Source organism: Enhydra lutris, unplaced genomic scaffold (genome assembly GCF_002288905.1).
Source record: "Enhydra lutris kenyoni isolate GAN:26980312 unplaced genomic scaffold, ASM228890v2 scaffoldscaffold59, whole genome shotgun sequence".
In the NCBI taxonomy this organism is placed as follows: Eukaryota; Metazoa; Chordata; class Mammalia; order Carnivora; family Mustelidae; genus Enhydra; species Enhydra lutris.
The window spans coordinates 10,224,175-10,243,489 of record NW_019154143.1 but is presented as its reverse complement, the minus strand read 5'-3'; the positions used below and the strand labels follow the sequence as shown (position 1 = coordinate 10,243,489).

The 19,315-nt window shown below is 45.0% G+C and overlaps 1 protein-coding gene across 1 annotated transcript in view; it reads left to right on the top strand.

Moving 5' to 3' along the window:
- LOC111158446 (nephrocystin 1) overlaps positions 1-7,046 on the top strand; it is a 57,227-nt gene extending 50,181 nt beyond the window's left edge. The window contains exons 18-20 of the mRNA XM_022520467.1: positions 1,425-1,498; positions 4,686-4,730; positions 6,575-7,046. Coding sequence (XP_022376175.1) covers positions 1,425-1,498; positions 4,686-4,730; positions 6,575-6,847 — 392 coding nt within the window. The 3' untranslated portion in view covers positions 6,848-7,046. The remainder of the gene's footprint in view (positions 1-1,424; positions 1,499-4,685; positions 4,731-6,574) is intronic.
- The last annotated feature ends 12,269 nt before the right edge of the window (positions 7,047-19,315 follow it).

Here is a 19,315-nt window from a genome sequence, read left to right as displayed (position 1 = left end):
GAAAATTCCATTTTTAACTTTTTGAAGAACCTCTACATTGTTTCCCACAGTATCTGCACCAATTGGCATTCCCACCAATAGTGCATGGGGGTTCTATTTTCTCCACATCCTTGCCAGTACTTCTTGTTTCTTGTGTTTTTTATTTTAGCCATTGCAACAGGTGTGAAGTGATATCTCATTGTGGTTTGTTGTTGTTTTTTTAGAGAGAGAGAGAGACAGAGTGCAAGTGGATGGGGAAGGGACAAAGGGGGAGGGAGAGAAAAAATCTGACTCAGACTCCACACCCAGCATGGATCCTGATCTGGGCTGAAATCAAGAGTTGGATACTTAACTGACTGAGCCACCCAGGTGCCCCTCTCCTGTGGTTTTGATTTTCATGTCCTTGATGATTAGTGATATTGAGCATCTTTTCATGTGTCTTCTGTCCATCTGTATGTCATGTTTGGAGAAATGTCTGTTTATATCTTCTGCCCATTTTTTTAAATTTCTTTTCAGCGTAACAGTATTCATTGTTTTTGCACCACACCCAGTGCTCCATGCAATCCATGCCCTCTCTAATACCCACCACCTGGTTCCCCCAACCTCCCACCTCCTGCCTCTTCAAACCCCTCAGATTGTTTTTCAGAGTCCATAGTCTCTCATGGTTCACCTCCCCTTCCAATTTCCCTCAACTCCCTTCTCCTCTCCATCTCCCCTTGTCCTCCATGCTATTTGTTATGCTCCACAAATAAGTGAAACCATATGATAATTGGCTCTCTCTGCTTGACTTATTTCACTCAGCATAATCTCTACCAGTCCCGTCCATGTTGCTATAAAAGTTGGGTATTCATCCTTTCTGATGGAGGCATAATACTCCATAGTGTATATGGACCACATCTTCCTTATCCATTCGTCTGTTGAAGGGCATCTTGGTTCTTTCCACAGTTTGGCAACCATGGCCGTTGCTGCTATAAACATTGGGGTACAGATGGCCCTTCTTTTCACTACATCTGTATCTTTGGGGTCTTCTGCCCATTTTTTAATTGGATTATTTGGCTTTTTGGTGTTGAGTTGTATAAGTTCTCTAACTAGTTCCTTTACCATACCACAGTTATAAGGAGGAAAGAGAGGTTGGAAAACAGCAAAGAAAGAAGAACAAATTTTTTCTAGTTTTATTCTGTTCAGAGCTACTTTACTTTCACCCTAAAAGCTCTATCTACTTGGTACAAGACTCATTTCAGAACTCCCTGGGATATGAATGTAGGGGTGGATGGAAGTTGAGCAGATAGCTTTGAGCCCTCCTAGAGGTCAGGCTCTGTAGAATGTGTTATCGACAAATCATGTGGCACAGTAATTTTCATCTGAATGAATGTTTTTATGTCTGTTGCAGTCAAATATATTGGATGAAGTTTATATAAATTCCTTTTTGTTCTTCTGTATTTCAGATTTAATTAGTAACCCTGTGTTGGCCACTTTCCCCAAGCTCTTGGAGCAGCCCGACATGATGGACGCACTCAGGGTGGGTAGCACACATCATGATGGAAACCTGATGGTTGACTCTTGTTTATTCCGTGACTTAAGATGGCCACTGATTGTGTCCTAAGAGCAAAAATCCAAAATGGTTTGTTAGATAAATCGACTGACCTTTCAGTGAAGAATCAGGGCATGCGTATCATTTTTTATTTTGATTCAACATATACTGTCTGCTATATGAAATAACAACTGAGTATTAGTTTCAACCCTATGAAATCTCTAATTTCAGCCATTTTTTGAACTTAATATATCAGAGTCAACAAATAGTAGGAGTCCATTATGCCTGCAAGATAGTTCTCCAATTCCATGATAAGTGCCATTGGGGATATATAATTCAGGTCCTTGAAGATTTAGAGAGGGCAGCAAATGAGGATCAGGAATCTATTTCATAAGAACTCCTCGGTGAGATAGACCTAATAAAAAGCTGGGGCCAAGTCAGATTTTGACATGCTGAGATGGGAGAGAAAACATCACAGGTAGAAGGATCAGCAACGAGCCAACATTTTGGAGCAGGAAGGAATAGAGAGTATTCTGTTTGCTCTTAAGAAGAGCAAAGGATCCAGTTTGGCCTGTAGAATGCCGTTGGCAGGTGGGCAAAGTGGATCGGAGTCTCACATTGCCCGTGAAGAGGGTGTATGGAAGGCGATGGGTAATCTGTTCTGCTTTCGGAAAGCCTCTGATACATGGACAGAAAAGTACCTGTGCAGGAGGGAGGTGAGCTGTGCTAGGAGGTAATTCCTGTCAATAAAGATAGAAATCCTGTGGGCCTGACAGAGAAATAGAAGCAATCACCGACAAAGACTTTTACTAGACTTTCAAGCTGATTTCATGTGTTGGTTTGACTAGGTTTGGCATGTCAACAGTAACAATAAAGTTTTCTGCAAAAAGACTTAATGGCATATGACTATCCATAATTTCAGACAAGTTCATTTGACACTAGCATTAGGTAATGCAGAATTTCTCTTTTTTCCTCTACAAAGTCATTAGTATCATAATATCTATTCATTATACAGAACATAGGTCCATTGGTTCATTCAACAAGTATTTTGCAAGAGCTCACTGTGGCTACGGCACTCTGTAGGTGCTGGCATTTTTCTCCAGGTGTGTAACACTCTTAGAACCTGGAGCTTTAGCACTAATCTCATCTAAAGTCGCATTTCCTGATGAGCAGATAGCCCGGACAAGTGCCTGCAGGTCAGCTCTGGGGGCGTCCAGATCCCCCATAGGCTCAAGAAAAGGCATATCAGTAAAGTTGTGCACAGACATTATTCAAGTGGGGGCAAAAAAAAAACCATTTGAGTTGTAGTAAGTGTATTTAAATATATATATTTACATTTATATATCTGCCTATAAAACTGTCTTGAAGAATATACTCTAGAAAGGTAATACTGATGACCTCTGGGTCATGAGTTATTTTGTTTATCTGTATCTCACTTTTCCATAGTTAATTATCTGTACAGTAAATAATAAAAATTAAAAAAGAGTGTTTTATTCCTATACTCTTGAGCCCTGTCTTCACAGCATACCTTGTTACTTAGGTTAAGCCGGCCTGAGAGGTGGTAGCTAATACGGGTTGATTTCTCACTCATGGTAACTTTCCAGCATGAATCGGTAGAGGACCCTTCTCCATAGTCATGCAAGCATACAGCCTGGTGGAGGCTCCACTTCTTTATAGCATCATCTAGAACGAGTGGCTTCCTCTGTTGCCAGTTGCACATGTAGGGGAAAAAAAAAGAGAATAGAGGATTGTCCTTGGATTTTCCACTGCCTTTGCCCTGAGGGGGCATAGGCCATTTCTGCTCACATTTCATTGACTTGTCACATGACCCCACTTAACTTCCAGAGAGCTGGGAGATGGAGTCTTCTGTTTGCTCCAGAAGGAAGGAAGAAGTAGGTCTTGGTGTAGAGTAGTGACTCCCCCCGCCCCCCCCCAACACACGCATGTTTGCTCTTCACCACTGAGTTACTATAAGTGAAACACCTTACTGCTTGCTGGTAGCTCAGTGAAAAATGAAGTGGGACCTTGACACAACAAACAATAGGCACATTTTACCAGATGTTAAGTCTAAAGTTGCTAAGTGATGGTCATGTGAAGCCAGATACCCTTTTTAAAGTTTACATCATGAAGTATGTGAGCCTCCTAGCGTCACCTTAGCTAAGTTTAGTTTGTTGGTGGTATTTTAATAATAATAATAATAGTACCCGCCTGTTTAGTAAAGCACACTGGCTCTCTAAGGGTCTTCTTCAAACTCTCCAGGACCCACAGGTGCAGTAGTCAATAGGTTGGTGGACCCCAGTCTCATAAGGTAGCTCTTCCATGGTAATAACTGACCATTCATGGTAACAGATCATGGTAAATGGGACCATCCCAAGACGTGGCTCATTAGGGGTACAGCCTGTGATCTCTTGGAAGGAAATGTCTCCTTCATTTCAGGGAGACTCTTGTTCTTGGTGCCATATGTCATCTTCACCCCGGGACTTCCATACTGAGACAAGGGCTGATGCTTTCATGGGATCTGTGACATTAGGCACCAAAAGGAAAATTCCTGCAGGCAGGCACAAAACAGAGGCCTGGAGTAATGGACACATTCCCCACTTGCTCACAGTTTGCCCAGAACTGGAGCTGAGAAAGTCTTCAATTCATATTTCTGTGGGATTGATTGAATGCTGGGTTTTTGTTTTTGTTTTACTTTTAATTTTTTTAAAGAAGCTTGTATGAAGCTTTGTGGGCAGATTGGGATGTTTGCAAAGCTGTACTTCATTTTCTCTTCCCCGATCCCTGTCATCATCACCATAGACAGAATTGCAGAGAAATATGGTATTTGGCAAAGTTCTCTATTTTCATTATTGTCTGACCTTAAAACCTTAGTAGTATCTTACTGTTCAGGCACTATGTTTCTGCATTTTCATGGATATGTTGATGTTTCACTGATACTGTTCTTAAATTAGTTCTAACTTGGAAGAATCATGATGGTTCCACGGTAGCTTTCACTGCCCAGTGGGTCTGGTTCTGGTCATTAACAGCAGGTGCCTACAGATTCACTTCTTACACGTGTAGGGTCCTGTGTAGAGTGTTTTTAACCCTGTCCATACATTTAATTGCCATGAAGTTGCAGAAGTGTGGCATAGGCTTGTGAACACTGGGATTAATAACGTATTGATTTGCCTTTTAGAGTTCATGGGCTGAGAAAGAAAGCACATTAAAAAGATCAGAGAAGGTAATGTGATTTTCCACACTGAACTGAATATTTGCAGTGCTCACTGTTTGCTTACGCATGCTAATAATACCTCTGTCTTAGCCAAAGTAACCATAGTCATAATCCCTCTTAGCCAGTTAATCTGTGTCATCGTGGTTGCAGAGACATGTTCCAAGAAGAGTACGGGTGAGCAATTCCCAATGTTTCCCCAAGAAACACTTGATCAAAACAATTGTTTCAGATCACTGAGTGTTATTCGAGGAGAAATTTCTTTTTTTTTTTTTTTTAAAGATTTTATTTATTTATTTGACAGACAGAGAACACAAGTAGGCAGAGAAGCAGGCAGAGAGAGGAAAGGAAGCAGCCTCTCCGCCGAGCAAAGAGCCCGACGCGGGGCTCGATCCCAGGGCCCCGGGATCGTGACCCGAGCCGAAGGCAGAGGCCTCAACCCACTGAGCCACCCAGGCGCCCTCAAGGAGAAATTTCTAAACAAAGTCTCCAGTTGGCTATCCTCTTTCTCTTACTTTAAAAAAATTCCTCTAGCTCTCAAAGTCCATATCACGTAAGGAGAAGGAAAAAGGAAATTGGCCTAACCAGTGTAATACACTGAAAAAATGTATGGCTCATGCTTACGTCACCATAGAAGCTTGGTGATTACCCAACAGAGCTTGTATTAACCAGTGAGTAATGGCTTCACGGCTCTGACCCAGGGTTGACCAACTTTTTCTATAAAGAGTCACACAGTAAATATTTGGAGCTTGCAGGCTGTACGGTCTCTGGTACAATACACTCACCTCTGCTGGTGCCACACGAAGGCAGCTGCAGACTGCGTGTAAACTCTGAGCCAGGCTGTGTTTCTCTAAAACTTTATTACAAAAACAGGTAGAGGGGCTGCATTTGATTCATGATCCATGGTTTTTGGACTTCAGGTCTAAAGTGTTAATTATCTACAAGGAACATGGGAGAGCAAACTAAAACTCCTAAAAATTTTTAAGAAGTATAAACTGTGTATTATACATAATATATGTGGTTTTACACACGCAGATACACACACTATTTATTGTTAAATTGTGTTGTATCCTTATTTGCACTTCCATCTGACCGTACCATCTCACTTGACCTTTGCCAAAACTGGCAGGTTTAATGCTTTTCTAGGACAGCAGTGGACAAGGTGCTGGGCCTCAGACCTGTAGAAATGGCCCCCACACACGTGGCTGCTTGGAGGGGCCGCATCTGTGTGTGGATCTGCTGTGTATAGATACCTCTCCTTCAGACTGCCATGCTCCCTGAGAGTCCCGCCCCAGCCTGCCAGTGTTAGGGCTTGACTGATCATGTCCATACTGCAGCCCTCTTGCTTTCTGGAAAGAGTCTACACGTTCTTACTCCTGGGGTCTCCTTTCTCTGGATTTCATGCCACCCTTCTCTTACATCAACTTGACATTGTCTCTGATATGCTGTAATCTAATTAAGTGACTACAGCTGACTTCACATTGTGTTTTAGTTATGTTTACCTAGAACCACACCCTTGTCACCGGAATTAGATTTCAGCACCCCAGTGTCCTCGATGGAATGTGTGAGACACCCTCAGGGGAGCTTAGGAGACACCCTGGTCCCGAGTCTTTCCCAGGCTCCGAGGGGGAACAGCTCATCTCTCCCCCATAGTGACTCTTGCTTGCTTCACCTTCAGAGAGTGCTGTTTCCTGACTGAGCAGCTGGTTCAGAGCCTGTTCCTTGCCACACATTAATGGCACCCTCCACCCCACCCCTTAGATGGATTTTAGTTTACGGAGTTCATGGTATTTAACACTTAAAAAGTAACGATATGGATCATTTCACATTTATCTGTGGTGGTGGTGTTTTCCCAGAGAGACAAAGAGTTCCTGAAGGCCACGTTTCTCCTCGTCTACCATGACTGTGTGATCCCTCTTCTGCACTCCACACTCCTGCCCCCATTCAGGTGGGCAGAAGAGGAGACAGAGGCTGCCCGGTGGAAGGTTATTGCTGACTTCCTTAAGCAAAACCAAGAAAACGAGGGCGCCCTCCAAGCTCTGCTGTCACCAGATGGAGTCCACGAACCTTTCGACATTTCAGAGCAGACATATGACTTCTTGGGTGAAATAAGAAAGAACGCAGCCTGACAGTGGTGGCCCTTGATCCTCAGCTTCCCACTGAATCTGATGGACCCTCCTTGATGACCTGAATAAAATGACAGGACCAAAAGTGACTGTCATGTTATCACTTGGGCTTTATTCTTTTTTGTACAGACCACATTCTATAAGAAACACTTACCTGATAATTTGAATATGTGTTAACACAATAAAATACATTTTATATGGAGTGCCATTATTGAAATTTAGAGAAATTTTTTTTCAAAACCAACTAACTTAAATTTAAGTTGACTGTATCCATAGATTTGTATAAAAGCAAGATTTTATCAAAAGCTAAATTTATGATTATTCAAGAAAGTGAAAATACAAATAAGCTGTTGGGACTACATCAAAATAAAAAGCTTCTGCACAGTGAAGGAAACAACAGAACTAAAAGGCAACCTACCGAATGGGAGAAGATACTTGCAAATGAGATATCCAATAAAGGGTTAATATCCAAAACATATAAAAAATTGATATAACTTAGTACCCAAAAAACAATCCAGTTCAAAAATGGTCAGAAAACACGAACAGAGATTTCTCCAAAGAAGACATCCAGATGGCCAAAAGACACAAAAAAAGATGCTCCACATCACTCATTATCAGGGAAATGCAAATCAAAATACAATGAAATATCACCTCATACCTGTCAGAATAGCTAAAATCAAAAACACAAGAAACAAGTGTTGGTGAGGATGAGGAGAAAGGGGAACCCTTGTGCACTGTTGGTGGGAGTGCAAACTGGCACAGCCACTGTGGAAAACAGTACGGAAGTTCCTCAAAAAATTAAAAATAGAACTACTCTACAGTCCAGTAATTGCACTATTGGGTATTTACCCCCAAAACACAAAAACTAATTCCAAAGGACACCTCTATGTTTAGAGCAACATTTATTCACAATAGCTAAACTACGGAAAGAGCCCAAGTGTCCAATAGATGAATGGATAATGAAGATGTGGTATATACATACAATGGAATATTTTCCAGCCAGAAAAAAGAATGAAATCCTGCCATTTGCAACAACATGGATGGATCTAGAGGGTATAATGCTGAGGTAAATTAGTCAGAGAAAGACAAATGCTATATGATCCCACTCATGGGGAACTTAAGAAAATAAGTGAGCAAGGGAGAAAAGAGAGACAAACCAAGAAAGAGAATCTTAACTATAGAGAACAAAGTAATGGTTACCCTAAGTAAAATAGTGGGGACAGGGGAAATAGGGGATGAAAATTAAAGAGTGCACTCATCATGATGAAAAAAATAAAATAATTCAGAAAAAGAAAGTGAAAATACAGTCTATAGAATGGGAGAAAATAATTGCAAATCATCTCTGGTAAGAGGCTGGTATCTAGCATATATGAATGTATGATTATTGCTAATAAAATTTATACTGTGAAATGAAGGGGAAATCAGAGAAAATCGTGCTGTTAATCACTTAATACAATCTAGTATTTGAAAGTGCTTTTCCTAATTAGATATAAAAGAGAGATCTGTCTTTGCCTTTTCAAGTCCGTATAAGTGCTCAGGGGCACCTGGTGGCTGAGCTGGTTGAACACCTGACTCTTGGTTTCAGCTCAGGTCCTGATCTCATGGGTTGTGGGGTCCAGCCCCACGTCAGACCCCACACTTAGCAGGGAGTCTGCTTGAAAAGTCTTTCCCTCTGCCCCTCTTCTTTCTCTCTCTCTCTTTCTCTCTCTCTCTCTCTCGTATGTAGGCGTGCGCACTCTTTCTCTCAAATAAAATAAATAAATCACAGGGCACCTGGGTGGCTCAGTCAGTAAAGCGTCTGCCTTCAGCTCAGGTCATGATCTCAGGGTCCTGGGATCGAGCCCCGCATCAGGCTCCCTGCTCAGCGGAAAGCCTGCTTCTCCCTCTCCCTCTGCCTGCTGCTCTGCCTGCTTGTTCTCTCTCTGTCTCTCTGTCAAATAAATAAAATCTTTAAAAATCAATCAATCAATCTCAAGTCCATATTATAGTGTTCTTTCAAAAAAAAAAAAAAGGCTTTCAGGCTTTGAGGAATGAGTTAACCCACCCCTATGCCAAAGAACAAAGGTTTTGTTGCATTTCAGATAAACTTCTGACTGCTGGTGAGTTGTCCCAAGCCTTCACTGTTAGTAGTAATAGTACAGCTGGCATTTATGAAATTCCTACTGTGCATGTTCACAGTTAACTAGGTTAATCCCCACAACTACTATCAGAAGTAGGTACCGATTTGTTCCTGTAATACTGGTGAAGCAACAGGTCAGGGAGGTTAAGCACCTTGTCCAGAGTCAGAGCTAGTAAACAACGCAGCTAATATCCCAAGTAAAGCTATCAAGTATAATTTTCTGCAACCAAAGATACTCCTCTCATCAAGACAAAGGTTGAGGAATTGCATGTGCAAATAAAACATGAGCGGACCATTTGGCAAAAAACATGACCAATTTGAGTTTAACCTAAATAGCTCGAGTACAAACTGAGGTACTTTTTCTGCCCACAAACTGCCTTAGAAGAGGCATTTACTTGTAGAGAGCCATCATTTCATGTAACTCCTCAGCTTCGTCTTAGCTTGCCCTAGACCCTTAATCTAAATCCAACTTGGGCCTTCATCTCAGAAATCAACACGGTGTGACAGGGTTCCCAGCCACAAATCTGACAAGGGAACTTGGCCTTGAAAAAGTGATTTCACTAAAACTCCAAGAAGGGTTTTCTGGAAATCTCTCTGTCTCCCCTCTGTGCCATGTGGGCAACTGGACGTCCAGACACCATTCATATGGCCATCATGATACAGCTGCCCCATCCCCTTCCCAGGCACTGCCTCCCCAAGTCCTGCTTGAAGGGAAAGGGATTCCTGCCTTTCCAAATGGAGGTGGTGAGAGTGTGTGCAGGGACTTTTCCCCATTCTGTCACTAAGCTGCCTCATCTAAGGTCCCTGTAGTCTTGTTTGAAGGCACCATGAAACCAGGTCCCTCTCCATTGTGAAGGTCATATTTTTGTAGAATCTTTACTTTTTTTAAAGATTTTATTTATTTGCTTGAGAAAGATAGTGAGTGGGAGAGAGAGAGCACAAGCTGGGGAGAGGGGCAGAAAGAAATGGAGAAATCTCCCCGCTAAGCAGGGAGCCCAATATGGGACTTGATCATAGGACCCAGGGATCATGACCTGAGCCAAAGGCAGAAGCTTTAATCCACTGAGCCACCCAGGGGCCACTTTGTAGAATCTTTAATTCCCTATTCTACCTTTTTATTTTTTTAATCACTTCGCTTAGTATTAAACCAGAGGTTGGGCATTTTGAATGAAAGAAAATATTGCTGGTGAATTCCTTTCAGCGAAATGTACGCATGAAAAGAACAAGCTTTCTTTGGAATGCGTTTTCAGACTGTCTTCTGTGTTCATTTGAAATGTGTCATGATTAACAAATAGGAGCAACTTCATAGTCTCTGACACACGAGGAAAATACGGGAACATGGGAGAAAACAGTTTCAAAAATGATTAGGCCAAAAAGCGAGGAGACATGAAGGCAGTTAATGTAAGTGGAGGCGACAGTTCCTCAGGGGTGAGCCCGTCTCTGCCATTGAGAGACTCCACATTCTCTCCTCAGTCAATGGAATCTTTTTTTTAAAAAAAAATAATGAAACCTCCCTGGCTTTTTAAATGTCACTTTCTAGCTTCCAAAACAGGAAGAGGTTGTCAGGCAGCCAAAAACATCCTGGAAATGAGTCCTGGGGTCTGTTTCAAGGAGCGTGACTTGGCAACGCAGAATTAATTGTGAAAGCCTTAGTGGGGGAGCAGCAATGGGGAGTTAGCAGGCCTTTGGCGAATGACCCCATATGTGCTGCCTTCCTGTGAGGCCATGGGGACTCCGCGCCTCAGAACCACTGGGGTGCAGGGCAGGGATTTGACACTGGAAACTACATGGCCCTCTTCCCCCCAACCTCCCCGCCTCTTATGAGTGACTGAGTGTCAGATCCCTCAGATCCGCTGGAGGTGAAAAATCATTCCCTTGTCTGTGTGCATGGGCTGAATGGTGAGGGGACAGGGCGTGGACTGAAGAGCAGGGACGGTCTCAGTCTCGAGTGGATTTTCTGGTGTGAGGTATGGGGCCAGAACAACTCGCAGGGAACCACTGGAAATATACCACACGCAAACAGAGCAGGTTTAACTTGCCAACCAAGTAGCATCTGGGAAACCCATCAGTAGAGGGAGGGAACTGGAAGTGTCATCCACCAGCCGAGGGCTTTGTCACTTTGCAGGATTATAGGATATCCTTTGCCGTGACCTGGCCCCGCTTCCTCTTGTGTGAAGCCTTCCAAGTTGGGAGGTTCTCTTGGGGCGTGGAGGTGATCAGCGCTAGCTATCACCCAGCTGCTTTCTGTTTTGTTTCCTCAAAGCAGAGAACCAGAGTCTGCGCCCTCCTTCCTTAAGGCCCTGTGCATCTGAGGTTTGTATCATCCGTTCCTTTATTCATTCAGCGGGTACTCCCTGAGCACCTACTATGCTCTGGGCACAGAATTCAGCTTTGAGGACGTGGGGTGGCGGGGCGGGAGGCAGCCCTGACCCGAACCCTGTCCTAACTTACGAAGCATGAGGTAGACAGTAATCACACACAAGAACCACGAAGGAAGAGCACAGGCCTTTAGAAGAGCCTCTCCTTGTGTCTTTTTATTGTTGTTTCACCACATTCCAACACTGCCGTGGCCCAGACTATTCATAGCACCACAGCAGGCCCAAGTAAGTGGCCGGGGTAGCTATTTTTCCTGATCTGCCTCCTTTCTCCCCCAACTCCGCTGTCTGACCCTTGGGGACCAGCTTGATTCCAGTCAGTGTTCGGACGTGTGCCTGATTATCCGAGCTCCCGCCACCCACTCTGCAGCTCAGGAACGCGTGGGTTTGACAACCGAGTATCTCTCAACATCAGACTCACTGTCAACTGCTGATACTCGAATATAGTCGTCAAACAGATTTGGAGAGGGCAGGTGGGTGGGGCCCTAAGTGAGTGGCAGGTGAAGGGCTGCGCCCTCTGACTGAGGAAAATGGCGGCCTTGGGCTGTATGCCTCCCCGATGGCGCACCGGATGAGGGCGCGCAGGTCTGTAGGCAGCAACCTAAAGTGAAAATCCTTAATGGAATACAGCTCAATTTCAGGACTTTGGTAGTGTGTCTATCACTTAGTCTATTCCTCATGCTCGGGAGACAGACTGGACCTTAACCTGCTCACTTGTGTCTGGCTTTGCCAGCAGAGATTAACTTTGCAGAACTTTGTCCTTTCGAAGAAGCCATTTTGGGGGATAGCTGAAAAAGGCTCCAAGCTTTCTGAGCTCTCCTCCAGGTAGGTATCTCTGTCGCAGTGAGTCCTTCCTCTTTCCTTGAAGCTACCCTTTGGCCCTGACGTGTTCTGTGCCTGCCTAGAGCCCACACAGATCCTGGGAGCCAGACTCTGTCCTGCCCGATGGCCTCAGAGACAGCATGAACCAGAGCCCCCCTCCCAAGTGTGGGCCTATCCGTGTGCATGCTAACTCCCTGATCTGAAAGTCGAGGTGACCTTTATTTGTAGAGACAGTAGTCGCTGCAGTCCAGCTGTGTCTGAATCAAGAGACTGGAGCTAGTGGGGGTATGGGTGTCCCTGTCGCATTAAGGGGAAGAGCTGTGTGCCTTTATCTGCCATGGAAAGTTATTGTAGTAGCCAGCTGGGGTTTTTGCTGCCCAGCATCTGTATGCTTCTCTCCTGGTAGCTTTATGCATCTTCTCTTTCTAGAGGAACTGCGTTGACACACACATGCACGCACACACGCACACATGCACCCTTCTATCCCAGCTCCAGGGGGGGCTCTAATTGCCCCAAGTGGATCAGCATATCCCATTCCCCTGTCACAACCAGGGGACTGGGGAATGGACCAACAGAGAGCAAATCAATCCCAGGAGATTTACTCACCAGAGCACTTTCATCTGCTGCCTGGTGTAGTGGGACAGATGAGACTTGAAGCCACTGTGTGCTGCAGGAACATTGCCACCAGGAAGACAGAGTTTACAATGGTGTGTAGGTGGTGGTAGCACTGAATGGGGTTAAGAACAAGGCCAACTGCAAGGACTGTGACAGGCGGAGCTGACAGGCAGAATGGATCTAGACCCACAGAAGCATTGTTTGAGTCACTGGATCCAGCCTCACCTGAAGGCAGCCTTCCCTCTGAACTTCTCACTTGCCTAAAGTAATATATTCTCTCCATTGTTCACATTAGAATGGTTCTCCTAACCCTTGCAATGGGAAGAGTCCAAGTGGCTACAGCGGCTCTCCTGTCCCCAACCATCTCTAGCTTTCTCCTGGCCTGCTCCTTATGTCAGGCAACCAGTAAATCCTTTCTGAAAAATGTATGAGACAGTGTATTGGTGGGCAGAGAGGTTGAGGCAGAGGAGTCAGAAATATAAGCAGTTGTCTCCAGAGTTGTTATGACTGAAAGTGTAGACCCAGTTATTCGAAAACATTTATTGAGTGCCAACTGTGTTCTCGGCAGTTTTCAATATGAACAAGACTGCTGTCCTGAAGCCAACATCGTATGGAGGGGTGGGAAGGGCAGGGAGGCAAACAATATGCAAATGAATCCATAAAAAGAAAAATAGTAGGTGGGGATAAGTGCTGTTCAGAGAATCCGAACAGGCTGGTGTAGTTCTGGTTCCGGGCAAATAGAGAATAGTGGTGACTTATCCATTTTCTTTCCTCTTCTATCCCCAGGCTTGGCTCAGAGACACCGTGAAACCAGAACAGTGCACAGCTTACAAACCAAACCTATCTGCAGAAGGAGCCCTCCGTTTCGGTCTGAGGGATGGGAAAGAGAGCCCCTCCTGGTCAGAGGTTTCTATTTGCTTTTCTCATTCTTTCCTAGCCCAGCCCCCAGCTATCTAGTGACAGTAGTGATGAAAGGCAGTGGCATCCAGACAGGTGACGAGGACTCAGGGGAGACCTTCTCTCCCACCATAGAAATGGGGGTCCTAAGAGCACTGGGGGGAAATCCCTGATGCTCCCCCCCATCTGTCTCTGTCTGTCTCGGTTTCCATCCCTCTGTCTCTTGGGGTGTGTGGGTGTGGGTGTGGGTGTGTGTGTGTTGGCAGAGCAGAGAAACTAAAACCCTGACTTTTTAGCCAGAAGACCAAGGTGAGAGGAGAGGGGAGCAGGGTTTTCTGGGAATTGGAAAGAATTGGAGAAATCATGGAAAGAAGAGAGCTCGAGAAAACAATTCCTTAAAATAGCCCATGAATGCCTGAGCTAACCCCAAAACTGACCCTACACAGCATACTAAAGGGTTTGGAACTGAGCTTCAGGGTCCCAGGTTGGTCCCAAGTCCCAGAATAGTGCACACGTGCACGCGCGCGCACACACACACACACACACACACACACACACACACACTGAGCACATTGGAATCACACTGCAAAACCTTGAAAACATTGGTCAGGGGTTACAGCCCAGAGATGACAAAGAGCAACTTGCAGCAGGAACCTAAGCAGGCATTTGCCTGGTAAACCAAAAAATCAACATTTGTGTAGGATTTAAACAAGACCCAGAATCTCCTAACAGTATTCCCAAGGTCCAGATATAATCCAAAATTACATGGTATTTGAAGACCCAGGAAAATCACCACATCTCCCAAACAAAAAGACAAAAGGACAACCAAGAGATAATTCTGGGATGACACAAGAGTTAAAATTGAGACATTAAAGGAACTATTATAATCATGTTCCAAGAAATACAGGCAAATCTTGAAATAAATAGGAAGATAGTCTCATCAGAGAAATAAACAATACAAAAGAACTGAATTGAAGTCTGGGGAGTAAATACAATAACCAAACAGAAAACATTCATTGCACGGACTCAGTATTTTTCCTCTAAGTTCTTTAAAACTTGTATGATAGTTGAAAGCAAAAGTCATAACATTGTCTGGTGGAGTTTGAATGTTTGCATATACACACTACAAACAACAGTTGTGACTGTAAAACAAGAATGTAAAGCGGACCTACATGGTCATAAGGTTTCTGCCCTCCCTTTGAAGTGACAAAATACTAATTCTGAGTAGACTGGAGAGTTAACTGCGAATATTGTATAACTCCTGGAGCAAACTTCAAAATAAACAGTGTGAAGAGACGTAGTCAAAACTCAGTAGACGAGTTAAAGTGGAACACTAAAAATATTCCCAAAATCCAAAGGAATGCAGGAAAGAGGAAGCAAAGAAATGAAACACAAAGCAAACAAACAAAAAAATAAAATGGTAGACCTAAATCCAGACATACCAATAATTCTATTCAATGTAAAGTCTAAACATATTGAAAGTAGCAGACTTCAGAAGGGATTTTTGAAAGAAAAAAGACCTATTTAAATCACGAGTGCAGCAAAACCCCTATAAATATAAGTAAAAGTCAAAAGGTGAGAAGCAAAATAAAAGGCTGGAAAAAATATATACCATGTAGACACCAAGTGTGTTATAATACACATGCAGATAATCAGTTACCAGCAACAGTACTTGCATACATTCCTGGTGGGAATATAAATAGTTTAAACCACTTTGTAAAATAGCTTGACGTCACCTGCAAAAAACACACACCACATGACCCAGGGGCACCTGGGTGGCCTAGTGGGTTAAGCATCTGACTTTGGCTCAGGTCATAATCTCAGGGTCCTGGGATCGAGTCCTGCATCAGGTTCCACGCTCAGTGGGGAGTCTGCTTCTCCCTCTGCCCCTCCCCCTGCTCATGCTCACTCACTCTCCCCATCTCTCTCAAATAAATAAAATCTTTTAAAAAAAAAATGTATACATAGATACCCTGAAAGACATGTTCTAGAATGTTCATAATATTGTTCATAGTCTTGTTCTTCATTAGAACCCCAACTGAAAGAACTCAAATGTCCAAAAAACAACAGGTTGATGAATTTTACCATATTCATAAAGTGGGACACCAGGCAGCAGTGAATGAGCCACAGCAGGACATAGTGATGGATGAGTTTCAGAGACCTCAGGCTGAGGAGTGAAAGAAGCCAGACACAAAGGAATCCATTCAAAAACAGGCAAAACCAGCCTACAGGGTTAAGATGGCTTGAGAGCAGGTATTTAGGAGGAGGGCGGGAGAAATAACTGGGAGTCTGGCAACATGCTATGCCTGGGTGGCAGTTTCATGGTCTGTGTGTTTTGTGTACTTTTTCTATAAGGGTATTATGCACCAGTAAAAACAATTTTGAAACTATTTTTAAAAATCAGGGTGGAAGTATGAACGGGGAGGTTCTGTTGTGGAGAGGAAAGAAAGCCAGAAGAGAAGTGATTTCAGGATTAGAATAAGAAAAATAAGCAAGTACTTACTAAGCATCTGCCATATGCCTGAACTGTCCTAAGTGCTTTCGTATGCGTCATCCCCTTTAACCCACCCTCATGAACAAAAGAGAGTGTGAACACCACGATAACAGGAATCAGGAGCGTTGAGGACTAATCGCGCGATTTTCAAGATTAATGCCAATTCTCCGTCCAGGAAGTGGAAACCAGCAGGCGCTTTGCAGAAGAGTCTGGAAGACCCCTCTCCTGCGCCCTGGCATTCCCCCACAGCCTCACAGCAGACTGCTGACCTTGTCTTCAAGGGCTTATATACCCATAGCCCCAGAGATGTCCCTCTTTACCCTGCTTCAAAATTTTATTGTTACTTTAAAAATATTAACTTGCACAAAACTTAAATCTGCTCTATGGCACAGAAAGCATGGCAGAGGTGTCCTTTTGTTCATTTTTCTTTAAGCTTTTCTACGAAAAAGATTTATTTCCTAATACATTCTCTGATAATATAACTTTTTACATAGAATGTTTAACAGTACATTGGTTAAGAAGTGTCCTGGGACGTAAGCTAGAAGTATAAAAACCGATCCAAAAAGAAAGAAGGGGAAAAAAAAAAAAACCCAGCAGGGGGAAGAAGACATGACCCAAGAATCATTTCCAAGAGCTTCCTCTCACCCTGCCGTCCTAGGCAAGGCAGGGGGTGGGGGGGAGGTTAGGGGTTGGGGACCGGTATCGCACTGATCACGTGGTCTGATTATCCGAAGCCCTTTGCTGATACTCAGCCAGACCTGATACATCTGGGATACTGCCTCCTTCTGAAACACATATCGGCAGGACGGCCGTCGGGAGTGCCTCCTGGAGCGTTCTGTGATACCTCCTCCAGGAATACGATACAAAAATCAGAACCATTTCAGGAACACGTGAGCTGTTTTCTATTTGTTCCCAGTTGCAGCTGTTCTTACAGCTCTAAACTGCTGTCCCTGCGGGGCTCTGGCTCCCTAGGGTGCATTCTGAATCCTGCAGCTTTCTCACCAACTACCTAAGTTGAGTGTGCTATGCTTTGTCACAGATGATACAGCATCACTTGGTTATACATAAAATATTGAAAATATGCCCAGGTTTTTATAACCACGTTTTGTCACATCTTCGTTTCTTTCTTTCTTCCTTCCTTCCTTCCTTCCTCCCTCCCTCCCTCCCTCCCTCCCTCCCTCCCTCTCTTTCTTTCTTTCTTTCTTTCTTTCTTTCTTTCTTTCTTTCTTTCTTTCTTTCTTTCTTTCTTTCTTTCCTTAGTGGGAGAGAGTGCAAGAGAGAGGGGAGGAGAGGCAGAGATAGGGAGAGAGAGAATCCCAAGCAGGCTCCAAGCTAGGCACAGAGCCCAATTCGAGGTTCCATCTCACGACCCTGAGATCGTGACCTGAGCCAAAATCAGGAGTTGGTCCGCTCAACCAACTGGGCCCCCAAGAGCCTCCATGTTCATTTCTCTCTCTCTCTTTTTTTTTTTTAAGATTTTATTTATTTATTTGACAGAGAGACAGCCGGAGAGGGAGCACAAGCAGGGGAAGTGGGAGAGGGAGAAGCAGGTTTCCTGCTGAGCAGGGATCCAGATGCAGGGCTGGATCCCAGGACCCTGGGATCATGACCTGAGCCGAAGGCAGACACTCAACCGACTGAGCCACCCAGGTGCCCCCCCCCGCCATCTTCATTTCTTAATACACTAATTGCCTCAGGAAGTGAAAGTGGCTCAGGCTCTGTCAGCATCTAAGGTTCTACTATTCCCGCTGCTTCATAGATGAGAACTGTGCCTAAGGACCACGTGTTCCTTCTTGCTTTCCCTAAGCTGCTCCCAGGATGCCGTATTGTCAGTGGTCAAGTCCAAGTATCCTACAGGCCAGAAGCGTGTCATGGAGCTTATACAACCTGCAGGAGAGGTGGCAAGAGGTGGAATTCCTGAGGCAATGCCCACTTAGCTTGAGTTCATCCTGCAAATGAGGTGGGGTCAGATGGCAGGTGGAATAAGGGCCTCACTTCCCCCCAGGTCTCTGCGGGCCTGACAGGAGGGAATGACCAGGCTGGCTTGAAGTTTAGTCAGTGTGCGCTTCGCCTCTCCTTGCAACGCTTTGCTTTGGGCTTCATTTGTCCAAAACCCCACTCTCCGCTCACTGTCCCTAGACCAGGCAAAGGCCCAGCTGGCTGTCCCACTGACTGACCTGTGCCCGGGAGGGCAGGCCCTGGAATGCATAGCTCTTGCTAATGAACAGATACTGGCCTCTTGTGGAAGACACTAGTGACCCCAGGACGGTGATCCTTCCCAAATCCCCTCCTCACGAAGGAGCATCTCCCGAACTGGACTTCCTCGGGGGCTGAAATTGACCATGGAGGGCAGGGAGAAATGACCCCAATCCCAGGCACCCCAAGCAGATTCTTGGGGTTCCAGGCCTTTCTGCAGACGGTCAACTCTAAGGTAGAGGAGAAGAGGCCTCAAGTCTCCAGGACCTGTCTTTAGAGTGAGAGGAATTGTTTGGCCACTGGGTCACAGCCCCCCTGAGTGGCCAGCGGGTGGGCGGGAGGCAGGAAGGAACTGCCTGGCCCCAAGCCCAGCTCCTGGCGATACTGACCGGGGGCTGTGGCAGGGAGGAAGAAAGGCTCAAACTTGGGACAGCACCCAGCCAACTGAGCCCTTCTCAGGTGCCTGCTGGGGTGGACTTCTCCTAGGGAGAGAGGACTCCTCCATCTGCTGTGTGAGCAGAGAGGAGAGGACGGTGGTGAAGGGGGTGCAGGGAGAGAAGGAAACGCCAGTTTCCTGGGGACAGGAGCTGGAAGCAAGGACGGCTTCTCTCCCTGTTTGAGACAGAGGGTGGCCCCCAAGAGTAGAGAAGGAGGGACCCAGGCAGCAGGGTCGGCCGGATTTAAGACCCAGCATTGTCTGTGACCAGCTTTGTGACCTTAACTAAACCTAACAGATTCTCGGTCTCCTCACTTGGGAAAGAGATGATATCGCCTTGAGCGCGCTGTGGGGAGCACCAGAGTCTGCCTGCGGATCGCTTAGCTCAAAAACAATCCTGGTCAAAGCAGGTGGCCTTCGCCTAGACTCTGGCCACAGGAGGGTGGTGGCTGTAGCTGGCATCCCTGGAGTAATCCGCTCCCGGATTCAAAATTCCCGAGGGGTAAAAGGGTAGAAA